Raw genomic sequence first — 16,556 nt, 5'->3', positions numbered from 1 at the left:
TTCAGTAGCAAAAATTGCATCTTACAATCCTCTACATCTGACAGCTCACTTGCTATTTTTTAGATCAAGGTTTTATATACAATACATATGCTCCGACTTAAAAATTTGATAGTAGTTTAACTCTAGAAATTCAGTTTCAATATATATATATATATATATATATATATATATATATATTTTCAAATTCAGCAAATATCTCTGAACAGTCCGCTAACTGTCCGCTTTTGTGTGCGTGCTGGAAAAAAAAAAAAAAAAAAAAAAAAAAAATGTTACTTTAAGTTGCAATTATTACACAGTCAGCATAATCTATTTACCTGTGATGAGCTGCCACCTTTGGCTTTTTGTTTAGTCACACAACCCATTGTGCCACATGTTGATGACTAAACTAAGAAAGGGTAATTAGTCTAATTATACTGATTATTACTTTTCTTTGTATTATTCAATATGCAATCAGCTCTAGTGTTTACAGTATTTTTTTCTTTGTATTTATTTAAGGCTTTTTAAATGACGACAACAATGGCTTCAACATGTTGGGGAGACTGCGTGGCCATCTCTGATCTACTGTCAGCTTCTTTTGCTTTAAATCTTTCGATTTCGTATCCTTTCTCCTCCAAGGCAATCTCATCCTTCAGGGCTTTCAAAAGAACGCACAGCACTTGCACAGATAAGTATCTTTTTTATTGAAGCATCAAGCTCGTAGCACAGATATATTTAGCACATCTTGACCATCCAAAGAACAGCAAAAGAAAGAATTAGAACAGCAAAGTTTTTCCTTCAGTACACCCTGCAACCACACCCTCTGACCCAGGGGACACTCTCCTTTCCTCTGGAGAGAAGCTTCACAGAGGAAAGGAGAGTGAAAATAAAAATAAAAAACAAAACATGATGTTAAGTCCGTTTTGAAAATGTCATCCCATAAAACTTCAGAACAAACTGGTTTCACAACAAAATAAACATTTGGACAAAAGGGGAAGAGAGAGAGAGAGAGAGAAAAAAAAGATTGGTCCGCAGCAAAAATACAAAATATTATTTTTGTATAAAATTCTATCACCATTCAACTGCAAAAATGCATTGAGTTCACCGTATAAAAAAATAGCATAATGATCCACACCAACAAGGCTAAAATGTACTTAATCCGAGAACAGTTAGTGTTAAACTGCTTCAGTATTTTTTGAAGAGTTTAAATCCAGAAAAATGTGTGACTTCATAAAGGACCTATAACAGTCATGGCAGATCACCTCGGACGTGGAGTTTAGAGCAGTTCGCGTTAAGAGCAGCGATTGGTCCTCAGGAAAGAAAATGAAACCACTCCAAAAAGCCATGATGGACAAACTAGAGGGAAACTATTCCAAGTGTCAATGTCACTGCTTGGTTTTTACAATAACTGCTCCAACTTGACTGGCCCGACTAGCTCATCGAGAGGCTTCGGCGATGAATGTGCTGCTATAGGTGTTGATGCAATCACCGCACATGTTTCAAAACAACAGTTTCTACTGCACCACGGGGGGTGAAAGCAGGTTAAGACTTCGGCCGCGTCTTCTCCGAGTCAAAACTGAATTCTCTGGAAGGAGAATGAACGGCAAACGGAGAGGACCGAGCTTTAAAATAATAAATAAAGAAACTCAACCTGCTTTCTGCACATGTCCACAACTTGAAATGAGATTAATACAAGTTAACCTGACCCCTAAAAGAGAAAAAAAAAAATCCCCGCCTATCTGAAACGCAGCTGGTTAAACAAGAGGAAAGTGAAGCACACAGACCCACTGACGAAAAAGGAGGAAGAGACGGCGCTACACTACACTGTCAAGCAACACGGCACTAGTAGTCACATGCACCATAGTGTCACAGGATTTTCCCCCTCAATGAACAAAGGGCATTGATCCAAAACAAAAAAAAAAAGAAAAAACTGCTGGGGGAGTCACATTTTCGACCGATTCCCTGCAAAAAATGTCTGGGGGGGGGGGGGGTGGGGGGGGGGCACAATAAATTTAATAAAATGGCAGTTTTATGCAGCAGGTTACATGTGGAATGATCCGGGATCACCCTGGCATGCTCAGACTGGTGGGCCTCTATTGTGCGCTTACAGATTTCTGTATGGGGGCGGAAAGAGACAGAGAGAGGATGGATATTATGCGGGAAAAAGAAAAATGCTTTGCTGGGCAACTAAGCAAAAAGTGTCTGATTCATTATTTCCCATTCAGAGCGCGCGCGGCGGGCCAGGAGGGCTCGTCATGTCACGGTTCTGGGGCCAGCTGACAGTCTGACTCTGGCAGGGGGTGGAGGGGGGGGGGCTGCTGCGAGGCCGGACAATGGCTGGTCGGCAGAGGGCATTGTGAGCTCTCTGCGTGCGTGCGCGTGCGTGCATGTGTGTGTGTGTGTGTGTGTGAGAGAGAGAGAGGGAGGAGGGAGGGTGCTCCACTGGAGTCGTACATTCAGCTCAAACCCCGGTCCGGGCTTTTCTCTAGAGATGCCTACATTCGAAAAAAGGAGGGCCGCTGTGCTACATTCAAGCTACTTTGTGTGAGAACTACAGGGCTCAAAATAACTGGGGGAGGGATTTTTAAGACCCAGAGGCTTCCTATAGATACAGCATGCTGTAAAATAAAATAAAAAAGAAGCTTGGGTGAAAAAGTGTGCATGTCTTAAATGATTCATACATTTTCCAGGCGTACAACTTTAAAAAGGGGCCGTGTCCACAAAAGTGTTTTTTTTTTCCCCCGTGCTCGTCAGGAAACGCTCAGCTGGGAGCGTTTGAGAAAAGTTAAACGTGCTGGCACACGGTAGAATACCTGCTCTAGATTGGACGACGGGTTGGTCTGTGTGGGATCATGAGAGGAACATTATGTCACACAATGTTAAAATATTGCCACCTTAGAATTATAAAGTTTTATCTGCATTCTGAGCGGTTTTGAAATATTGAGCTTTAAAGTTTTCCATTCGAAACAGCATTAATGAGAGTAACCGTTTTGTTTTTTTAAATTAAAAAGCCCCAAAAACACCTCCCATAAGGTTAATTAGTTGTCGCAGAATAAGAATATATGAATATAATTGTAAGGTGGTGATATTTCTCCTCCATTATTGTTGTTGTTGTTCAGCACGTGTAAATGTCAGATGTGACTATGTGTTTGTCCCTCGTCCACTGTGATTGAACGGTTGAAGTAACCGAAAGTTGAACATGTTTCAACTCTGTATGCTCGAGGGGTGGGGAGGGCTGCATAACTACGCAGTGCTCCCATTGAAAAAAAACAACAAAAAAAACCACACCACCTGCCTCAGAGGAAATAAAGCACTTTTGTGGACACGGCCTCTAAAAGCATGTCTATTTGGGGAATTTATGATTGTCGAGGTGGAGGAGCTCCAATGAATGAGTTCTGGTCCAGCAAAGCAGTAGGTCTTTTGCTTAGATGTGTTTTCCAATGAGCTGCAAACCTTTTGTCTGATAACATTAAACAGCAAGTATGGCGTTTGTTTTCAAAGGAAACACGGACAACGATTAGAATGGCCAAAATGACTCTTACATTCAGTTAGACAAAAGGTAGGCCTTTTCGTACCGCGACTTGACAGTTTTTTTTAAAGTGCACTCAAAAATTAGCTCCTAAATACCAACTATCAAAATGGAGAGCAAATTAAGTATGGACTGCTTTGGTTGACTTTCGTTAAGAGGCGGACTGATCTGAGCATGTCAGGGCCCTGGCTTAGTGCGGGCGGAAGCCTTGTCTGTGAGGGATGAGGGGCGAGACCTGCAGGAAGGGACCGTTGTACTGGGCACAGGTGGACAGCCTCAAACAGAGCGTGTTTAATTCCTCTACATGCACTTCAAGATCACAGCAAGAGTGAGCTAGAATATCGAAACAGAGAAAAGAGCTTTCATGCAAGAGATCTAAGTCACAGGTACAACAATGCAAACAACTTAAACTGGGGGGGAAGGGGGGGCTTGCGACCGCGTCTGCAGCACCGGGGAATTCTGGACGACGACAGCAGCGGGAGGAGGGGAGGAGGAGGAAGACGGTAGGGGAGTTGGATGAGGATAAGCTCTCGACTGGGGGCTGGAGCCAGCAGCGGGGAGGGAGCCCCGAGCGGCCGCCTTTCTTTTTACGCCTCTTCTTCATCCTCAACCCTCAGCTCTGCTGGTTCTGCTGGCGGTTCTTGGCGTAGCTTGTGAAGACAAAATTGTAATCGTTGAACTGAGCCAACTGGCGGTCGAGGCGCTTGTAGCCCTCCAGTTTCTGGGGTGGAGAAAAGACACTGCGACATTTGGAGCTCTGCAGGGGCAAACGAGAGAGATAAAAAAAAAAAAAAGAAAAAGAGAATTTACTCAGTGACAACTTTAATTAAAATCTCTCTGAATCAAAGCAAGCTTGTATTTTTTAAAACTTACCTGATTGACAAAAAGCGTAGTCACAAATTTTCCTGGCTTGAACACCTCCACCACTTTACTGACCAGATCATCGTATGATGTCTGGGAGAGGTTGGTTTCGAAGCTGACGTAGGAGAACTCTGGCTCCGGTGTGATGTGGATGGTCCAGTAAGTTCCCTGGAGGAGACGACAAGCAGAGCCACACATTACAGAAATGTTTAAAAGAGTACTTCACCCACAAAATGACTTCATGTATGTCATTTGCTCTCTGCATGCTGCGATGATTTCATTAAGAAAACCTTGTTTCTTAATTTTAAGTAATCAGAGTCTGCATTTAACAATGGTAAAAAAAAACGCTCTCACATATCTACTGCAGCATAACCCAAGTCTCATTTATCCAGTCCATTTTTGCTAAAACCTTTTTTTTTTTTTTTTTAAAAATTCACAATATGAGCATGACCGGATTATGAGACAATGGGCCCCTGGGCATAGATATGCAAAAGCCCCCACCACCTCTCCTACACAAGAGCAAGACCAGGGATTCTCACGTTTATTTTTTGTTTTGGCACTATCAAAACATGTGTTGTCACAAATTCAATTTCTATTTCAGAGCTGGACCATTCATTAAGAGTGATAATGGAATATATATACCGTTTTCTTATGCATTGCACCACACTGTCAGTGTGCAGAGTGTACTCTTGGCACAAATGGAGCAGCAGAACACCAGGCTCCTCTCATCCATTGATCTGATCAGCTGTGACTCGATCAACAGAGCAATTATCCACCCCATGAGTTTAACTAAGCTTTGTGGTGGTTTTAGCTTTTTTTTTTTGTGGTTGTTTTGCATCTCTCTGTGGACTTCTGGTTGGTACATGTTACAGTAATTTGAGTGACATTTTGCAGATGAAGACCAAGGGGCCCCTGGGAATGTGCCCACTTGACCCATTTAGTAATCCATCCTCTTAATGTAATTTAAATTTTTTAAGCAAAAATGCATGGGGGGGGGCGGCACTCACATCAGTCTTCATTCCATTCATTGAGTATCCACAAGGGTTGAACATTGTGGCATCAATCACAGAACCTGGTATCAGGTCACGAATTCCACTCATCTGCAACAAAAGACATCGAACACCAAATGAACAATCACAACTCCTGAATCTTCCATGTCTGCTTATGTCTAACTGCTGACCTAACATGACTGAAAAAATCTGTTCCTATCAAAACAGTTGAGGGCATGTGCGTGCCGACGCCTGCTGAGATGGGCAATGGTATGCATCTACTTACACGAGTGACATCACTTGCAGAAACACCATCTTTCATATAGAACTGGTCCATAATGGCTGGATCGAGGTCACTCATCAAAACTTCCAGCGTCTGATCCGCATGCTTGTTCTCCCAGTACTCTGGTAAGTCCAGGGTAAACAGGTACCTTTGTGTAACAAGACAGTCAAACATTTACCAGTTATTAAATTTTATCACTGAGGTTAACCATGACAAAACAGCAATGGAGGATCACACATGCACAGACATCCAGAGAACAGCTTTGACCTTTTTTCCCCACCATCTAATGAGTATCAAATGCAGTCATTATCTGTACTGATTACTACGAATAGAATATCCACTGACGTCAGCAACGCTGGCAGAAAATACGTAATGTACAGGAAACTGCATGATGCTTACCAGCAGTCAGAGTTCAAACGTCCCATACAGTAGGCTGCACCATCTGGAAGAAGCAAAAAGCAGTAGCTTTGGTTTAGTTGTTGTTGTGGTGAGGTGTCCTCACATGATAAAATCTCTCATTTGGAATTGCATGCATCATTTTGCGGATTTCTGGAGCCCAAAGCAACTTTTTAAGCCTTCCAAGTGGCACAAAAGATATGCTGGAGGCTGTGTCCCATTTTGGTTTCTGTGAAATTCATTTTCAAAGCATTTTTCAGGAGAGAAAAACAGGGCAGACAAAGGAGGAGGTCTGTGCTAAGATTCTAGGTTACGCACTTGGGAAAATCTGGCTGAGAAAATCCACTTCCTCCTGAAAGTTTCGATGAGGGAACTCTTGATGGGTTGGCTTCATAAAATTCTTGCGGGAGTAAAAGAAATTCTGCAAAATGAAAGCGTAGAAAAATGTGAGCAATGAACAGGAACCAGGTATTAGCTACAGAAATAATAATTTTTTCCCCCGTCTCTTAATGAATCAGTTATTACTAGGGCTGCAACGATTAATCAATTAGTTGTCAACTATTTAAATTGACGACTAATTTGATAATCAATATATCCGTTTGAGTAGTTTAAACAAAAATCTGATTCTGGCTCCTTAAAAGGTGAATATTTGCTGGTGTATTTGCTCTTTTATGACATAACTAAATATCTTCCAGTTGTGTACAAAATGACATTTGTAGACGTCATGCTGGACTTTGGAAACCACTGCTTGTCGTTTTTCAACATTTTCTGCCATTTCATAGACCAAACAAATAACCGATTGAGAGAAAATAATTGATGGAATATTCGACAATGAAAATAATTAGTTGCAGCCCTTGTTTCCACATATTCTCAAATGCTGTGTGGGCCTTACCTCGATGGCATCAAAACCGCAGTACTCCCTGGCGAGTTCCAGCAGAGGCACCAGTGCTTGCAGTAAGAGGGTGGTTCCGCATGTCTTCAAAATGAAACGTCTCTTGGAGACAAACATGCTACTCTCACTGTGAAGCACAAAGTACAAGTGAGGGGTAAAACATCTGTACTAACTGTATCATCTGTTATTCATGCGGTTAGGTAAGGTAAGATATAGGTAAATTTGGTATTTTTCAACCTGGGCTTATTTACCTATCTTTTTGTGTCTAAGTGATAAAGGGGAAATTTTGAAAATGGACTAGTATTAAGCGAGGCTGTTGCAGCCAGCAGTGGAAAAAAAAAGGCTGCAATGTAACCGCTCTGGGCATGTTTTCACCAAAGATATATGTCCACTAAAAGTGCTCGTTTTTGCCACTGACAGACTCAGATTTGTTCGATCCATTTTGTTTAATCAGAAACAGCCATCACCAACTCCATTTAAATATATAGTCACTTTAACCAGTACAGGGCCAGCATAATTTCATATCATACTGGGTGAATTAAGGGTTTATTTTAACCAAACCAGAGTTGGTGATGTTAGAACAGTGGAAAGATAAACATGTCTTTTGTGAATTTTTATTTTGTTTGTCGATTTTGAAGGAAGTCTTACTCTAATGATAATAAAATTTTAATTTAATTTAATGGAGTGTGGTTGGTTTTGTGATGGCAATTTCGGTGAGGTTTCTGGTTAAGGCTCTTACCCTTCATCAAAAAGAGCCATCTCTGTAGGACTCCTTTATACAATGTTGTCAAGACACGAGAAATAACAGAGCCTGTCAGTGGCAAAAACAAGCACTTTTAGTGGATGTAAAGTGACAGTGCAACCATGCTGTACTGCCATTTGCAGCACTCTCGCTCAATGCTGGACCAGTTTTTAAAAATTGTTTTTCCTTCAGTCACTTCGACATATAAACATGGGAAAATTGGGTCCACATGGTTGAAAAATACCATAGTTTCCTTTTTGGGTGGCTCTCTTTAATCTCGTGTTTTTATCACCACAGAGGTTACATAACAGATCTAATTCAAGATGGGCACAAAAATATTCAGCACTCAACAGACTGCACTTGTTGTTTTGTTGTGGGACTTCTTTTTTTTCTTCCGGCTAAATTTGTCAAGCATGGTGCCAACATTTCCAAGATCACTTTCAACACACAAGCATTTATGCACACGTGAATCTAACGTTTGAACAGGGCTAGATGTATAGATTACTTGTAAACAAACTTCTTGGTAAACTCCGTTTTCACTTGCCTCAAGGAGACTTCAACCACATAGCAGCATTAATTACAGGAGGTCCATTGAGCAATTTATGAAAATCTTGCTGTACAATATTCCTGGGAAATTTCTGACCATCTGATACCAAAGCTGGTTCAAATTAATGATTTCAGGATGTGCAATTTGTAGTATACTGCCTGCAGTCTGTTTAGACCTGAAGAGAGGGAACAATATCCCATCACACATGCCCACAGCTGTTTTGACTGTGAAAACAAAGAATGAAATCGCTTCCTGGTCGCCATGAAAATTTGTTTTACCTGGAAGTCTTGTTCTATTCTTTGAATTTAGTACAGAAAAAGAGTCTTACTGAGCTCATCAACCCTAGTGTGCTCAGGCAGGATTTGCCCTTGGATGTTATTTATACAATGGAAGCTATGCAGCATGTAATGTGTGCTGATGGCTGTGTGTCATCTCCTGAGACGGTGACTGTGCTGTAAATGACAAGCGGCTTACAGGTGACCGCTGTCTAATCCTGCCTGCCTTCTTAATCAGTCGGAAAACAGAGGAGACGTACTGTAAGTAAAGACCCGGCACTCACCTGAGTATATAAGCTTCCTGCTTGTCAGACTTTGTCACACTTATGATCAAACAATGCACATTCTCCAAAAGTTTGTCCCACTCAAACCTAAAAAAAAAAAAAAGAAGATAGGAAAAGGCAACAATTAGTGGGTTGACATTTATCTGCCATATTTTATATGTTGGTTTCAACTTTGGAAATGAGTGGAAGGGAAAACACTTTGATTGTGACCACACACTGGAAAGAAATCAAGAGTTGTTTTGAACAAGTCTTTAAATGAAAGGAAAACACACTTCTGTATAGTCATGGTCAGCAGGGTAAGTCACAACAGGGAGGGAAGGATTCAGTTCCTGGAAATGGTGGTGCTAGGGGGAATGTCAGGAGCTAACTATTTGAAATGGATATGGAATAGACTGTCGGTATCAACCAGGGTTTCTCACTCATTTGTGGCAGCCCGCCATGATTTAAAAAAAATCTGTGGCCACATTATGATTTTATATTTTTGAGGTCCATTAAGAACACAATTAAAATACCATTCAATTATTCATTGTACTGGGTGCACAGAGCATATTCTGGGTGCAGATGGAACAGCAGCATGTCAGGTGCAGTAAAAGTGAAACATGACTGTTCACTGTGCTGGGTCTAAAAGTTTGCGGCTGCTGCTCCTCTCATCCATTAATCTGATCAGCTCTGACAACATCGACAGATCAGTTATCCACCCCAAAACTCAAACTTCCCAAACTGCTGCTGCGAGAAAGAAAAAGAATTAACAACAAGTTCCACCCGTGAACATCCATCAGAACACAGAGATGACTTTAAACACAAACTGCAGTGGAACCCCCAGTTAAGACGAATAGTCAGAATTGGCTGTATATATGTCTCCTAAAAAAATAAAAAAAAAATCAAATTCACTCATTTGACCCTATTTATTCACTGTCCAAGAGGAGGGTGGGGGATTACTACAATCAAACACTGCAGTGTGAAATTTCCAAAGAAGAAATTGCCCACACTGACTGGAATAAGGCACTTGCTATTTGCAGGAAAGCTGCAGGGTAATGTGGAACTGGGTTGTTTGGATGCTGGCTCCAGTTCAAAGTGAAATCACAGGCTTGGGCAGACAACACAGCCTGGCCAGCACTCTCCACGACAACAGGAGCCGCCTCCACTCCCACTCCTACTCCCACCACCACTCAGAGACAGCTGCAGTGCAAATGCAGCTGCGTCACATTCTCATTACAACCTTGGCAGGGCGGCATGGACCCATTCAGAGCGTCCAGTAGGAAGAAAGCACAGCCCGGGGTGGTAGAGAGAGGCCGACAACGTTCAATGGAGAATTTACCAGCAGCCAACGTTGCATAGTTCACCCCCTGAGAGTTGGACAGGGCTGCATGAGTCTTTTCTGGGGGAACCTCTGAACGACAACTGTGCCTCAGCATTGACTAACTGGAGTCAGCACCGGGCCTCTAAAGGGCAGCGACAGCTCTGGTCAGAAAGCAGGTGTGAACAGTATTTAGTCATGTTCTCGCTTAGTACAAGTGAAATTACATAGCTTTCATCCACCTGTTGCCATGTTAAAGCTGCTTAGAAAAGACAGTGGAAATGACAGAAATTGGGGGTGGGGGCTAGTTTCTAAAATGTTTTTCACACATGGCTATGGTGGACACCTTGGCATTGTGGCTGGGTGATATAGAGAAAAATCAAATATCAACTTTGAAAAAAAAACCAACTCTCAGACTTCTACATCAATATTGTGACAATATTGTAGAGTTGACCATTTGTGCTTTCACAAAATACTTACATGGAGGTTTTTGTTAAATAATCATCAGTCATGGGTATACTGACTAAGGGGGTAAAGGCAAATAATGAAACACCCAGAACAGTCTGATAAGTTCGGAAAATTACATCACTTTACTGTAGTGACTCAATTTTTTTAATTCACAAAGAAAGCAAATTAATTTTCACCAATTTTGTTTGTACCTTCAATGTAAATAAGATGCCAGACTATATATATATCCAATACCTAGGAGGATATCTAGCCTAATCATAATATTGCTGTCAACACATTGCCCAGCCACATTTAGCATAATATCACACTTAACAGCACTCACTCTTTAAAACCTCCGCTATACCAAAACTATAAACCAAACCAAAAGAAATCATAAATTATTATAATATAATTATAATTACATATTATAAGCAAAAACCTAATGACAATACAAACATTCCTGGGGCTTCAGGTAAACAGTTCGTCTTTGACTTTCTCACTTTAAGTCTGAACTCTGGCTGGGGCCCCTTGATGTATGCCAGCCCCTTCATCCCCATAGCAACATGACACAAGTGCTAACCACAGAAACAAGAGTTGACTGAGGTAACAGCTACAACAAGAGGGAACCAAGCATGATATGAGCACATTGCAAAGCAGGGGCGATGAGCTAGCCAGTAGGTTTCACACATGCATGTGTAGCTGGATGGGCATACCACAACAAACCACAGAGAAGCTCAGAATTCAACGCAAACACACAGATAGTGTGACTTCATTCTCAGCTCAGGACAGCATGACTGCACTATATCTTTACAAAGCATAGGCATATTTGTTTGAGAAGGGGAGACACTGGGGACCTGTTCCTCTCAATATTTAGAACATGTACATTTTTCCCAACCCTGAAAAAAAAAGTATCAGGGGGCTTTTAATTTTGATAAAACTAAAGACATTCCCACCATCAATTGATGTGGAAAATGGCAAAAACTGGTTTGCAAAAATTCACCCGCATAGCAGCAAGTGGAATTTGGATGACACACCAACATCTGACAACTGTCATCTCCTGCTGCTGAGTGATCAGCCATTTGTTAGTGAATTCTGGCCCCAGACTGGTGAGGCACCTCATGATGATAAGAAGCACACACATGCACACACAAGCTATGCAACCAAACTTAAGTAACACCTCATACAGAGGACTGGATGACAAAGCAATGTGTCAGAGCTACAAAATGTCTTCTTCCTAAATAAGCCTCACACTGTGCAACAACAGTAGCTGCACTGCCTGCATGTTATGGCCCTCCAAATCTAATTTGCTCCCCATAAAGAATGACATAATATAATAATCAGGTCGTGCAGCAGGCTAAAAGCCAACAAGCTAGCTTCAGAGTCCTATAACGTTTCACTCATACACTGCCATTAAAATCACATTAGAGGATAAGAACCAGAGGGGTTATATGAAAGTAAATTGAGACTTGGCACATATTTACAATCTGCTTCTGTTTGTGACACCAGTAAACCATACTTTTCTAACTTACAATTAGCTTAAGAAGAATTAAGCACAATACTGTGCCAGACTAAGACAAATTACAGACCTCTCAGGCATTTGACCTCTACTGGTCAAAATTTGTTTAAATGGTGAAAAATTGGCCATTGACAATGCACCACATTAACCCCTACTAGAGAGAGTTCTATGTAAATTATATGTGTCCTTATTGTATATTTAATTTGATTTGAACCAACATCAAAGCTGCCTCTTTGACCATTACAAACTTGGTTTTCACTTGATGACATCAGAGCTGTTGCAACATGTCGGCCTGCCGGTTTCATACCAGAGGGACAGCGTTACTGGAGACCTGTGTCAGCTCGCGTTTCAGTGTGAAATGCACACCATGGGCTATTTCTGGTTGCTCAGCAGGATCAGATTTTCCTCAAAGAAAGAGCGGTCTCTAAGAAAAGGGATGCATTTAACACCCAGCAGACAGAGATAAACGGCTTATCAAGGAGGCAGATTCTTGGAATTTTATCTAATTTGGTTAATGAACGTATAAATAATCAAAAGACAGCAGAGCAAAAGAATGGGATAATCACATAAAACAAAAATCAATAGATAAACTCAAGATGTCATGACCAACACTTAGTTGCAGAGCCATGATGACAGTGAAGGCCACATTCGGAAGTATGTACAAATGACAACATGAACTGGCCTTGAGTAGTAGTTGCATGACAACCACTAGAAGCAGACGGCAATCTCCTTCAGAGAGCCCCGAGGCAGGACAGGGGCGGTAATGTGAGCGAGCTCCACTTTTGTGAATCAGATGCCCTTGTGGACTTATTTGGACATTGGCTGACGTCCAACGAGTCTGATCCACTGACAGTGTCCCTCTGAGCCGTTAATCTGCCCTCTGGCTGTAAATTAATGCCAGTCCTCATTCACCCGACCGGCCACACACTTTTCTTAAACCAACCTCTGTGATCTGGTTAATGACCACAAAAGTCACTCATAGTGCGGGCAGATTTAGCCTTGAAGCGTGCTAAGGGCCATTCACATAGTATTGCAATAACAGGTAGTGTCAGGAAGTTTTAAAAATGATAAATCCTAAACAATTAAAACTGAACAGCCAATGTAGGGGAAAGAGGATTCACAAGGAGAAATTATGATTTTTGATCAGCAGTTGCCCTCGTAAAAATATATAAATTAGACTGTGGACACTAGGCTTGGGCAGTATAACGGTATACAAGGGTATTTAGAATTTTCGAAGGTATGTTTTTCAATATCATCATAAATACAGGCAGTCCTCTTTCTATTAAACTCACTGTATGTAGTGCACAGCAAGCACCACCAGAGCTTAGGCTTCTGTCTCAACTGGTAAAAGAAGACAGCTGAGCTGAAAGACACAGCGACACCTAGTGCTGGAGAGATAGGTTACAAGACTGTAAACAGCCGGCAGCCAGAAGAAAGACGGTGGGGAATAACAGCACGTTTTTTTTACAACTCACTTGGTAAATTAAGGATTTATTTCAACCAAACCAGAACTGTTGATTGTTCGAACAACTGACTCACAAACTAGATTACTAGCAAGAATAACCGAGACTGTGTAGGTGAGTTTTATTTTGTTTGTCAAGTTTGAAGTGTGTTTTATGATCAGTTAATGAGGCAATTAAACAACTTCAGTCTTGTGTCACGGAGAGAAAGAAGAGTTTGAAAGGTGTACAGTTGCATTTATCTGTTTAATAAGGTAAATATATATGGTAATGGTGTGAGAATATTACTTTTGATAACATTTTTTGGGTTTCTGTTTTGTATTAGGGAGGGGGGTGGTGTTGTTAGCACTTCAGTGGGTTAATTATTACACAAAAACCTCCAGTAGCTCACTGTCGAATCAATCCCTGCCATATCCAAACTACAGATCTTCCCACACATTCATATATTTGTGTCAGCCTGCCACAAATTAAGCATCAGTGGCCACATATTGATTTTCTATTTTTGGAGTGCTGTTATATGTGCACATTAGTTATTCATATTGTAGGTATACTTTGGGCACAGATTGAAAAGCAGAATACCAGACTCAGTTTAAGTTAAACTCAACTGCTTATTGTTGCTGCTTATGACAACTGTGGCAAAAGCCCCCAAGTGCTTGAGGCACAACAGATTTTGTCGCTCTCAACAAAAGGTCAGCCTTTTTCAGCCATTCACCTTCATTTCTTGGCACATCCCATCACCCAGACACCCTTTTCTTTGAATGCAGCCAAGGGCCTCCAAGCATATCACAGTGGGGAGACCTTCTAACCAATCAGGGGAACTGGGAGGAGAGTGCCTGCATGGCTGGGAATGTGACCGGAACAAGTACTACATGCATGATCAGCAACATGTCTTGGGACCATGCAGTGAATGTCTGTCTGCAGGGAGAGTCAAACCTTTACATGAAAACATCCCATCAACCACAACCCAAAATATTCCCTGGTGACTCATGCTCTCTGTAATCATAGTGGTGCTTTTTTTCTATTGGAAGCATTTGAGGTCTTGCTTAGCCTATACCCACTTCTTTTAGTTGTAAAACAAATCCCATCTGGTTGAGCAGAAACTAACATTTGAGTGACTTGTGCGCGTCCTGTTGGGGGCTCGTGTCGCTGCAGCACGCGGTGACGACGGGCGACCACATGCTTGACATCTTCAGCGAGGCCCCCGTCGTTGTTGAATGACGCAGAAAGAAATAACCTCCCAAAATTCAACAAAACAAACACCTATCGCCATTTTATCATAGCCAGATAAGCTACGTAAAACAAGTGGCGTTGTACAGTTTAGGCCTTTGAATGAATGTTATTTAACAACGTACCAAAAATCAATGCGGGAGCAATAAAACGCACGCGCACTATTGAGGGAAAAGGACTCGGCCCGCCTAATGTCGGCACCGTGTGAAATGACAAAAACCGTATTAACTATAAATTAGACGCTTGTTCAGATAGTACAGTCGTGTGAGTAAAAAGACAGCAGCAGACGGCGGAATATTTGTGTATTTTCGCCCAGCAACTAGCAAGAGTTAGCTAAATGTTAACTGTAAACGGGTTGACAACTTGCTATCAGACGGCTTTAAAACATACAACTATTATCTACCGCTTATCATAACGTGTGAAGGATAATGCCAAAATGTTAATTGCCACTTATTTCCTCGGCGAAGAATGAATGACTCAGCTTGGAAGGGCCACTGCTGAAAGGGGGAGGTGGCCATTTTCCAGTGACGGCGTTAGCTAGCCCCCTGGTCGTGGGCTCTGGTGTCTGAGTTCCCCTGTCTAGCTAGAAAATTAAGGTTTAGCTAGTGACTTAACAAAGTAAAATTAGCTCTAGGGCGCAACGTGTAACCACATTTAGCTGGTTACACGTCAGGAATGCAGTACGGGAGCGAAGCCAAGCATGTGGCCGGCGTTTCAGCCGCCGTTTCCACATGCTGCCGAGAACTGACACGACACCCGAGAGACACTTCAGAGGACACAAACCTTGGGATGGTACGGAGGTCCCCGGTTCCTTTGGTCTCATCCTGTCGAGAGAACCACACCTCCAACAGCTTCTCGGTCCCCTCGAAGAAATGTGCACCGTTATCTTCCATCGTGAGACAACAGACACCCAACAAAAAAATATTAAACTTCGGTTGTAACGTTTACAACTTAATTAATCCTTCTTCGATTAGTTATAATTTATTGAGGTACAGTCCTTTAAGCAATCCAGGTGTTGATTTTCTTGAGTTACCGTCTTCCCTTTAGCAGAGAATACCGTTAGCGAGTGCTAGCTAATATCGCCGGCCATACTGTGTAGAGCACTCAATGGAGATGGCGCGGTGACTTTATGTGCTGGATGCGCCGACGTCAGTCTCGCGTCAAGCCAATCAGGTTGCAGGGCTCTTGGTTCTGAAATGTGATTGGTTTAAAGCTCTATCACTCTTTGTAAAAAAGGGTTTCCTCACGTGACGTTCTATATTTTTGCAGCCTGCACGGAGCATGCATGGCCCTGTGCAAAGACATGAGATTACAGTCGTCTAAATGACATTTTAGCGGGATATTTTTACTATATGACATTGTGTGGTCTTCATTCAAATCCATATTTGAAAACGGGTGACTATTTTACTCACTCATTGCAGAAATGTTATGTTTTAGAGCTCCAATATGCTTAGGCAGATGTTCACTAAGTGCTTCTCTGACGTATGTTTTACTTGTATACACATGGATTGCATGTCTTAATACTTAATTCCTGTCACGTAAAGCTTCATGACCGTGATGCATTAATTTATTGTGTGCACTCCATGTTGACATAAACAAATACACATATATTTAACTATGAAAGCCAGGTGAAAATGAATAATATTACTCTACATTGAATGGATATATCTGTTTATATATATGTAATACAAAATTAGGCTTTAGGTCGATTGCAGCTGACGAAAACATAATTTAATTTTTTTGTATTGTGCAATTTTAATTAGCATTTTTAAGTACCATTGTTACTATATATATAAAAATTAGCAACCTTGTTGAGTTTACCATTAACTACAATG

At 41.5% G+C, this 16,556-nt stretch overlaps 1 protein-coding gene across 1 annotated transcript; it reads right to left on the bottom strand.

Annotated features, from left to right (window-relative positions):
* Positions 1 to 656: 656 nt before the first annotated feature.
* amd1 (adenosylmethionine decarboxylase 1) lies at positions 657 to 15,802 on the bottom strand. The gene is made up of 9 exons (XM_042503058.1): positions 15,505 to 15,802; positions 8,775 to 8,861; positions 6,927 to 7,053; positions 6,353 to 6,455; positions 6,038 to 6,080; positions 5,642 to 5,786; positions 5,374 to 5,466; positions 4,379 to 4,534; positions 657 to 4,262 (listed from the first exon to the last, which is right to left on the bottom strand). Exons 1-9 carry the CDS (start codon positions 15,612 to 15,614, stop codon positions 4,119 to 4,121), a joined length of 1,008 nt encoding a protein of 335 aa, XP_042358992.1. The 5' UTR covers positions 15,615 to 15,802; the 3' UTR covers positions 657 to 4,118.
* Between the last annotated feature and the right edge of the window lie 754 nt (positions 15,803 to 16,556).

Source organism: Plectropomus leopardus, chromosome 16 (assembly GCF_008729295.1).
Source record: "Plectropomus leopardus isolate mb chromosome 16, YSFRI_Pleo_2.0, whole genome shotgun sequence".
NCBI classification, from domain to species: Eukaryota; Metazoa; Chordata; class Actinopteri; order Perciformes; family Serranidae; genus Plectropomus; species Plectropomus leopardus.
This window is presented reverse-complemented; position numbering and strand designations above follow the sequence as displayed.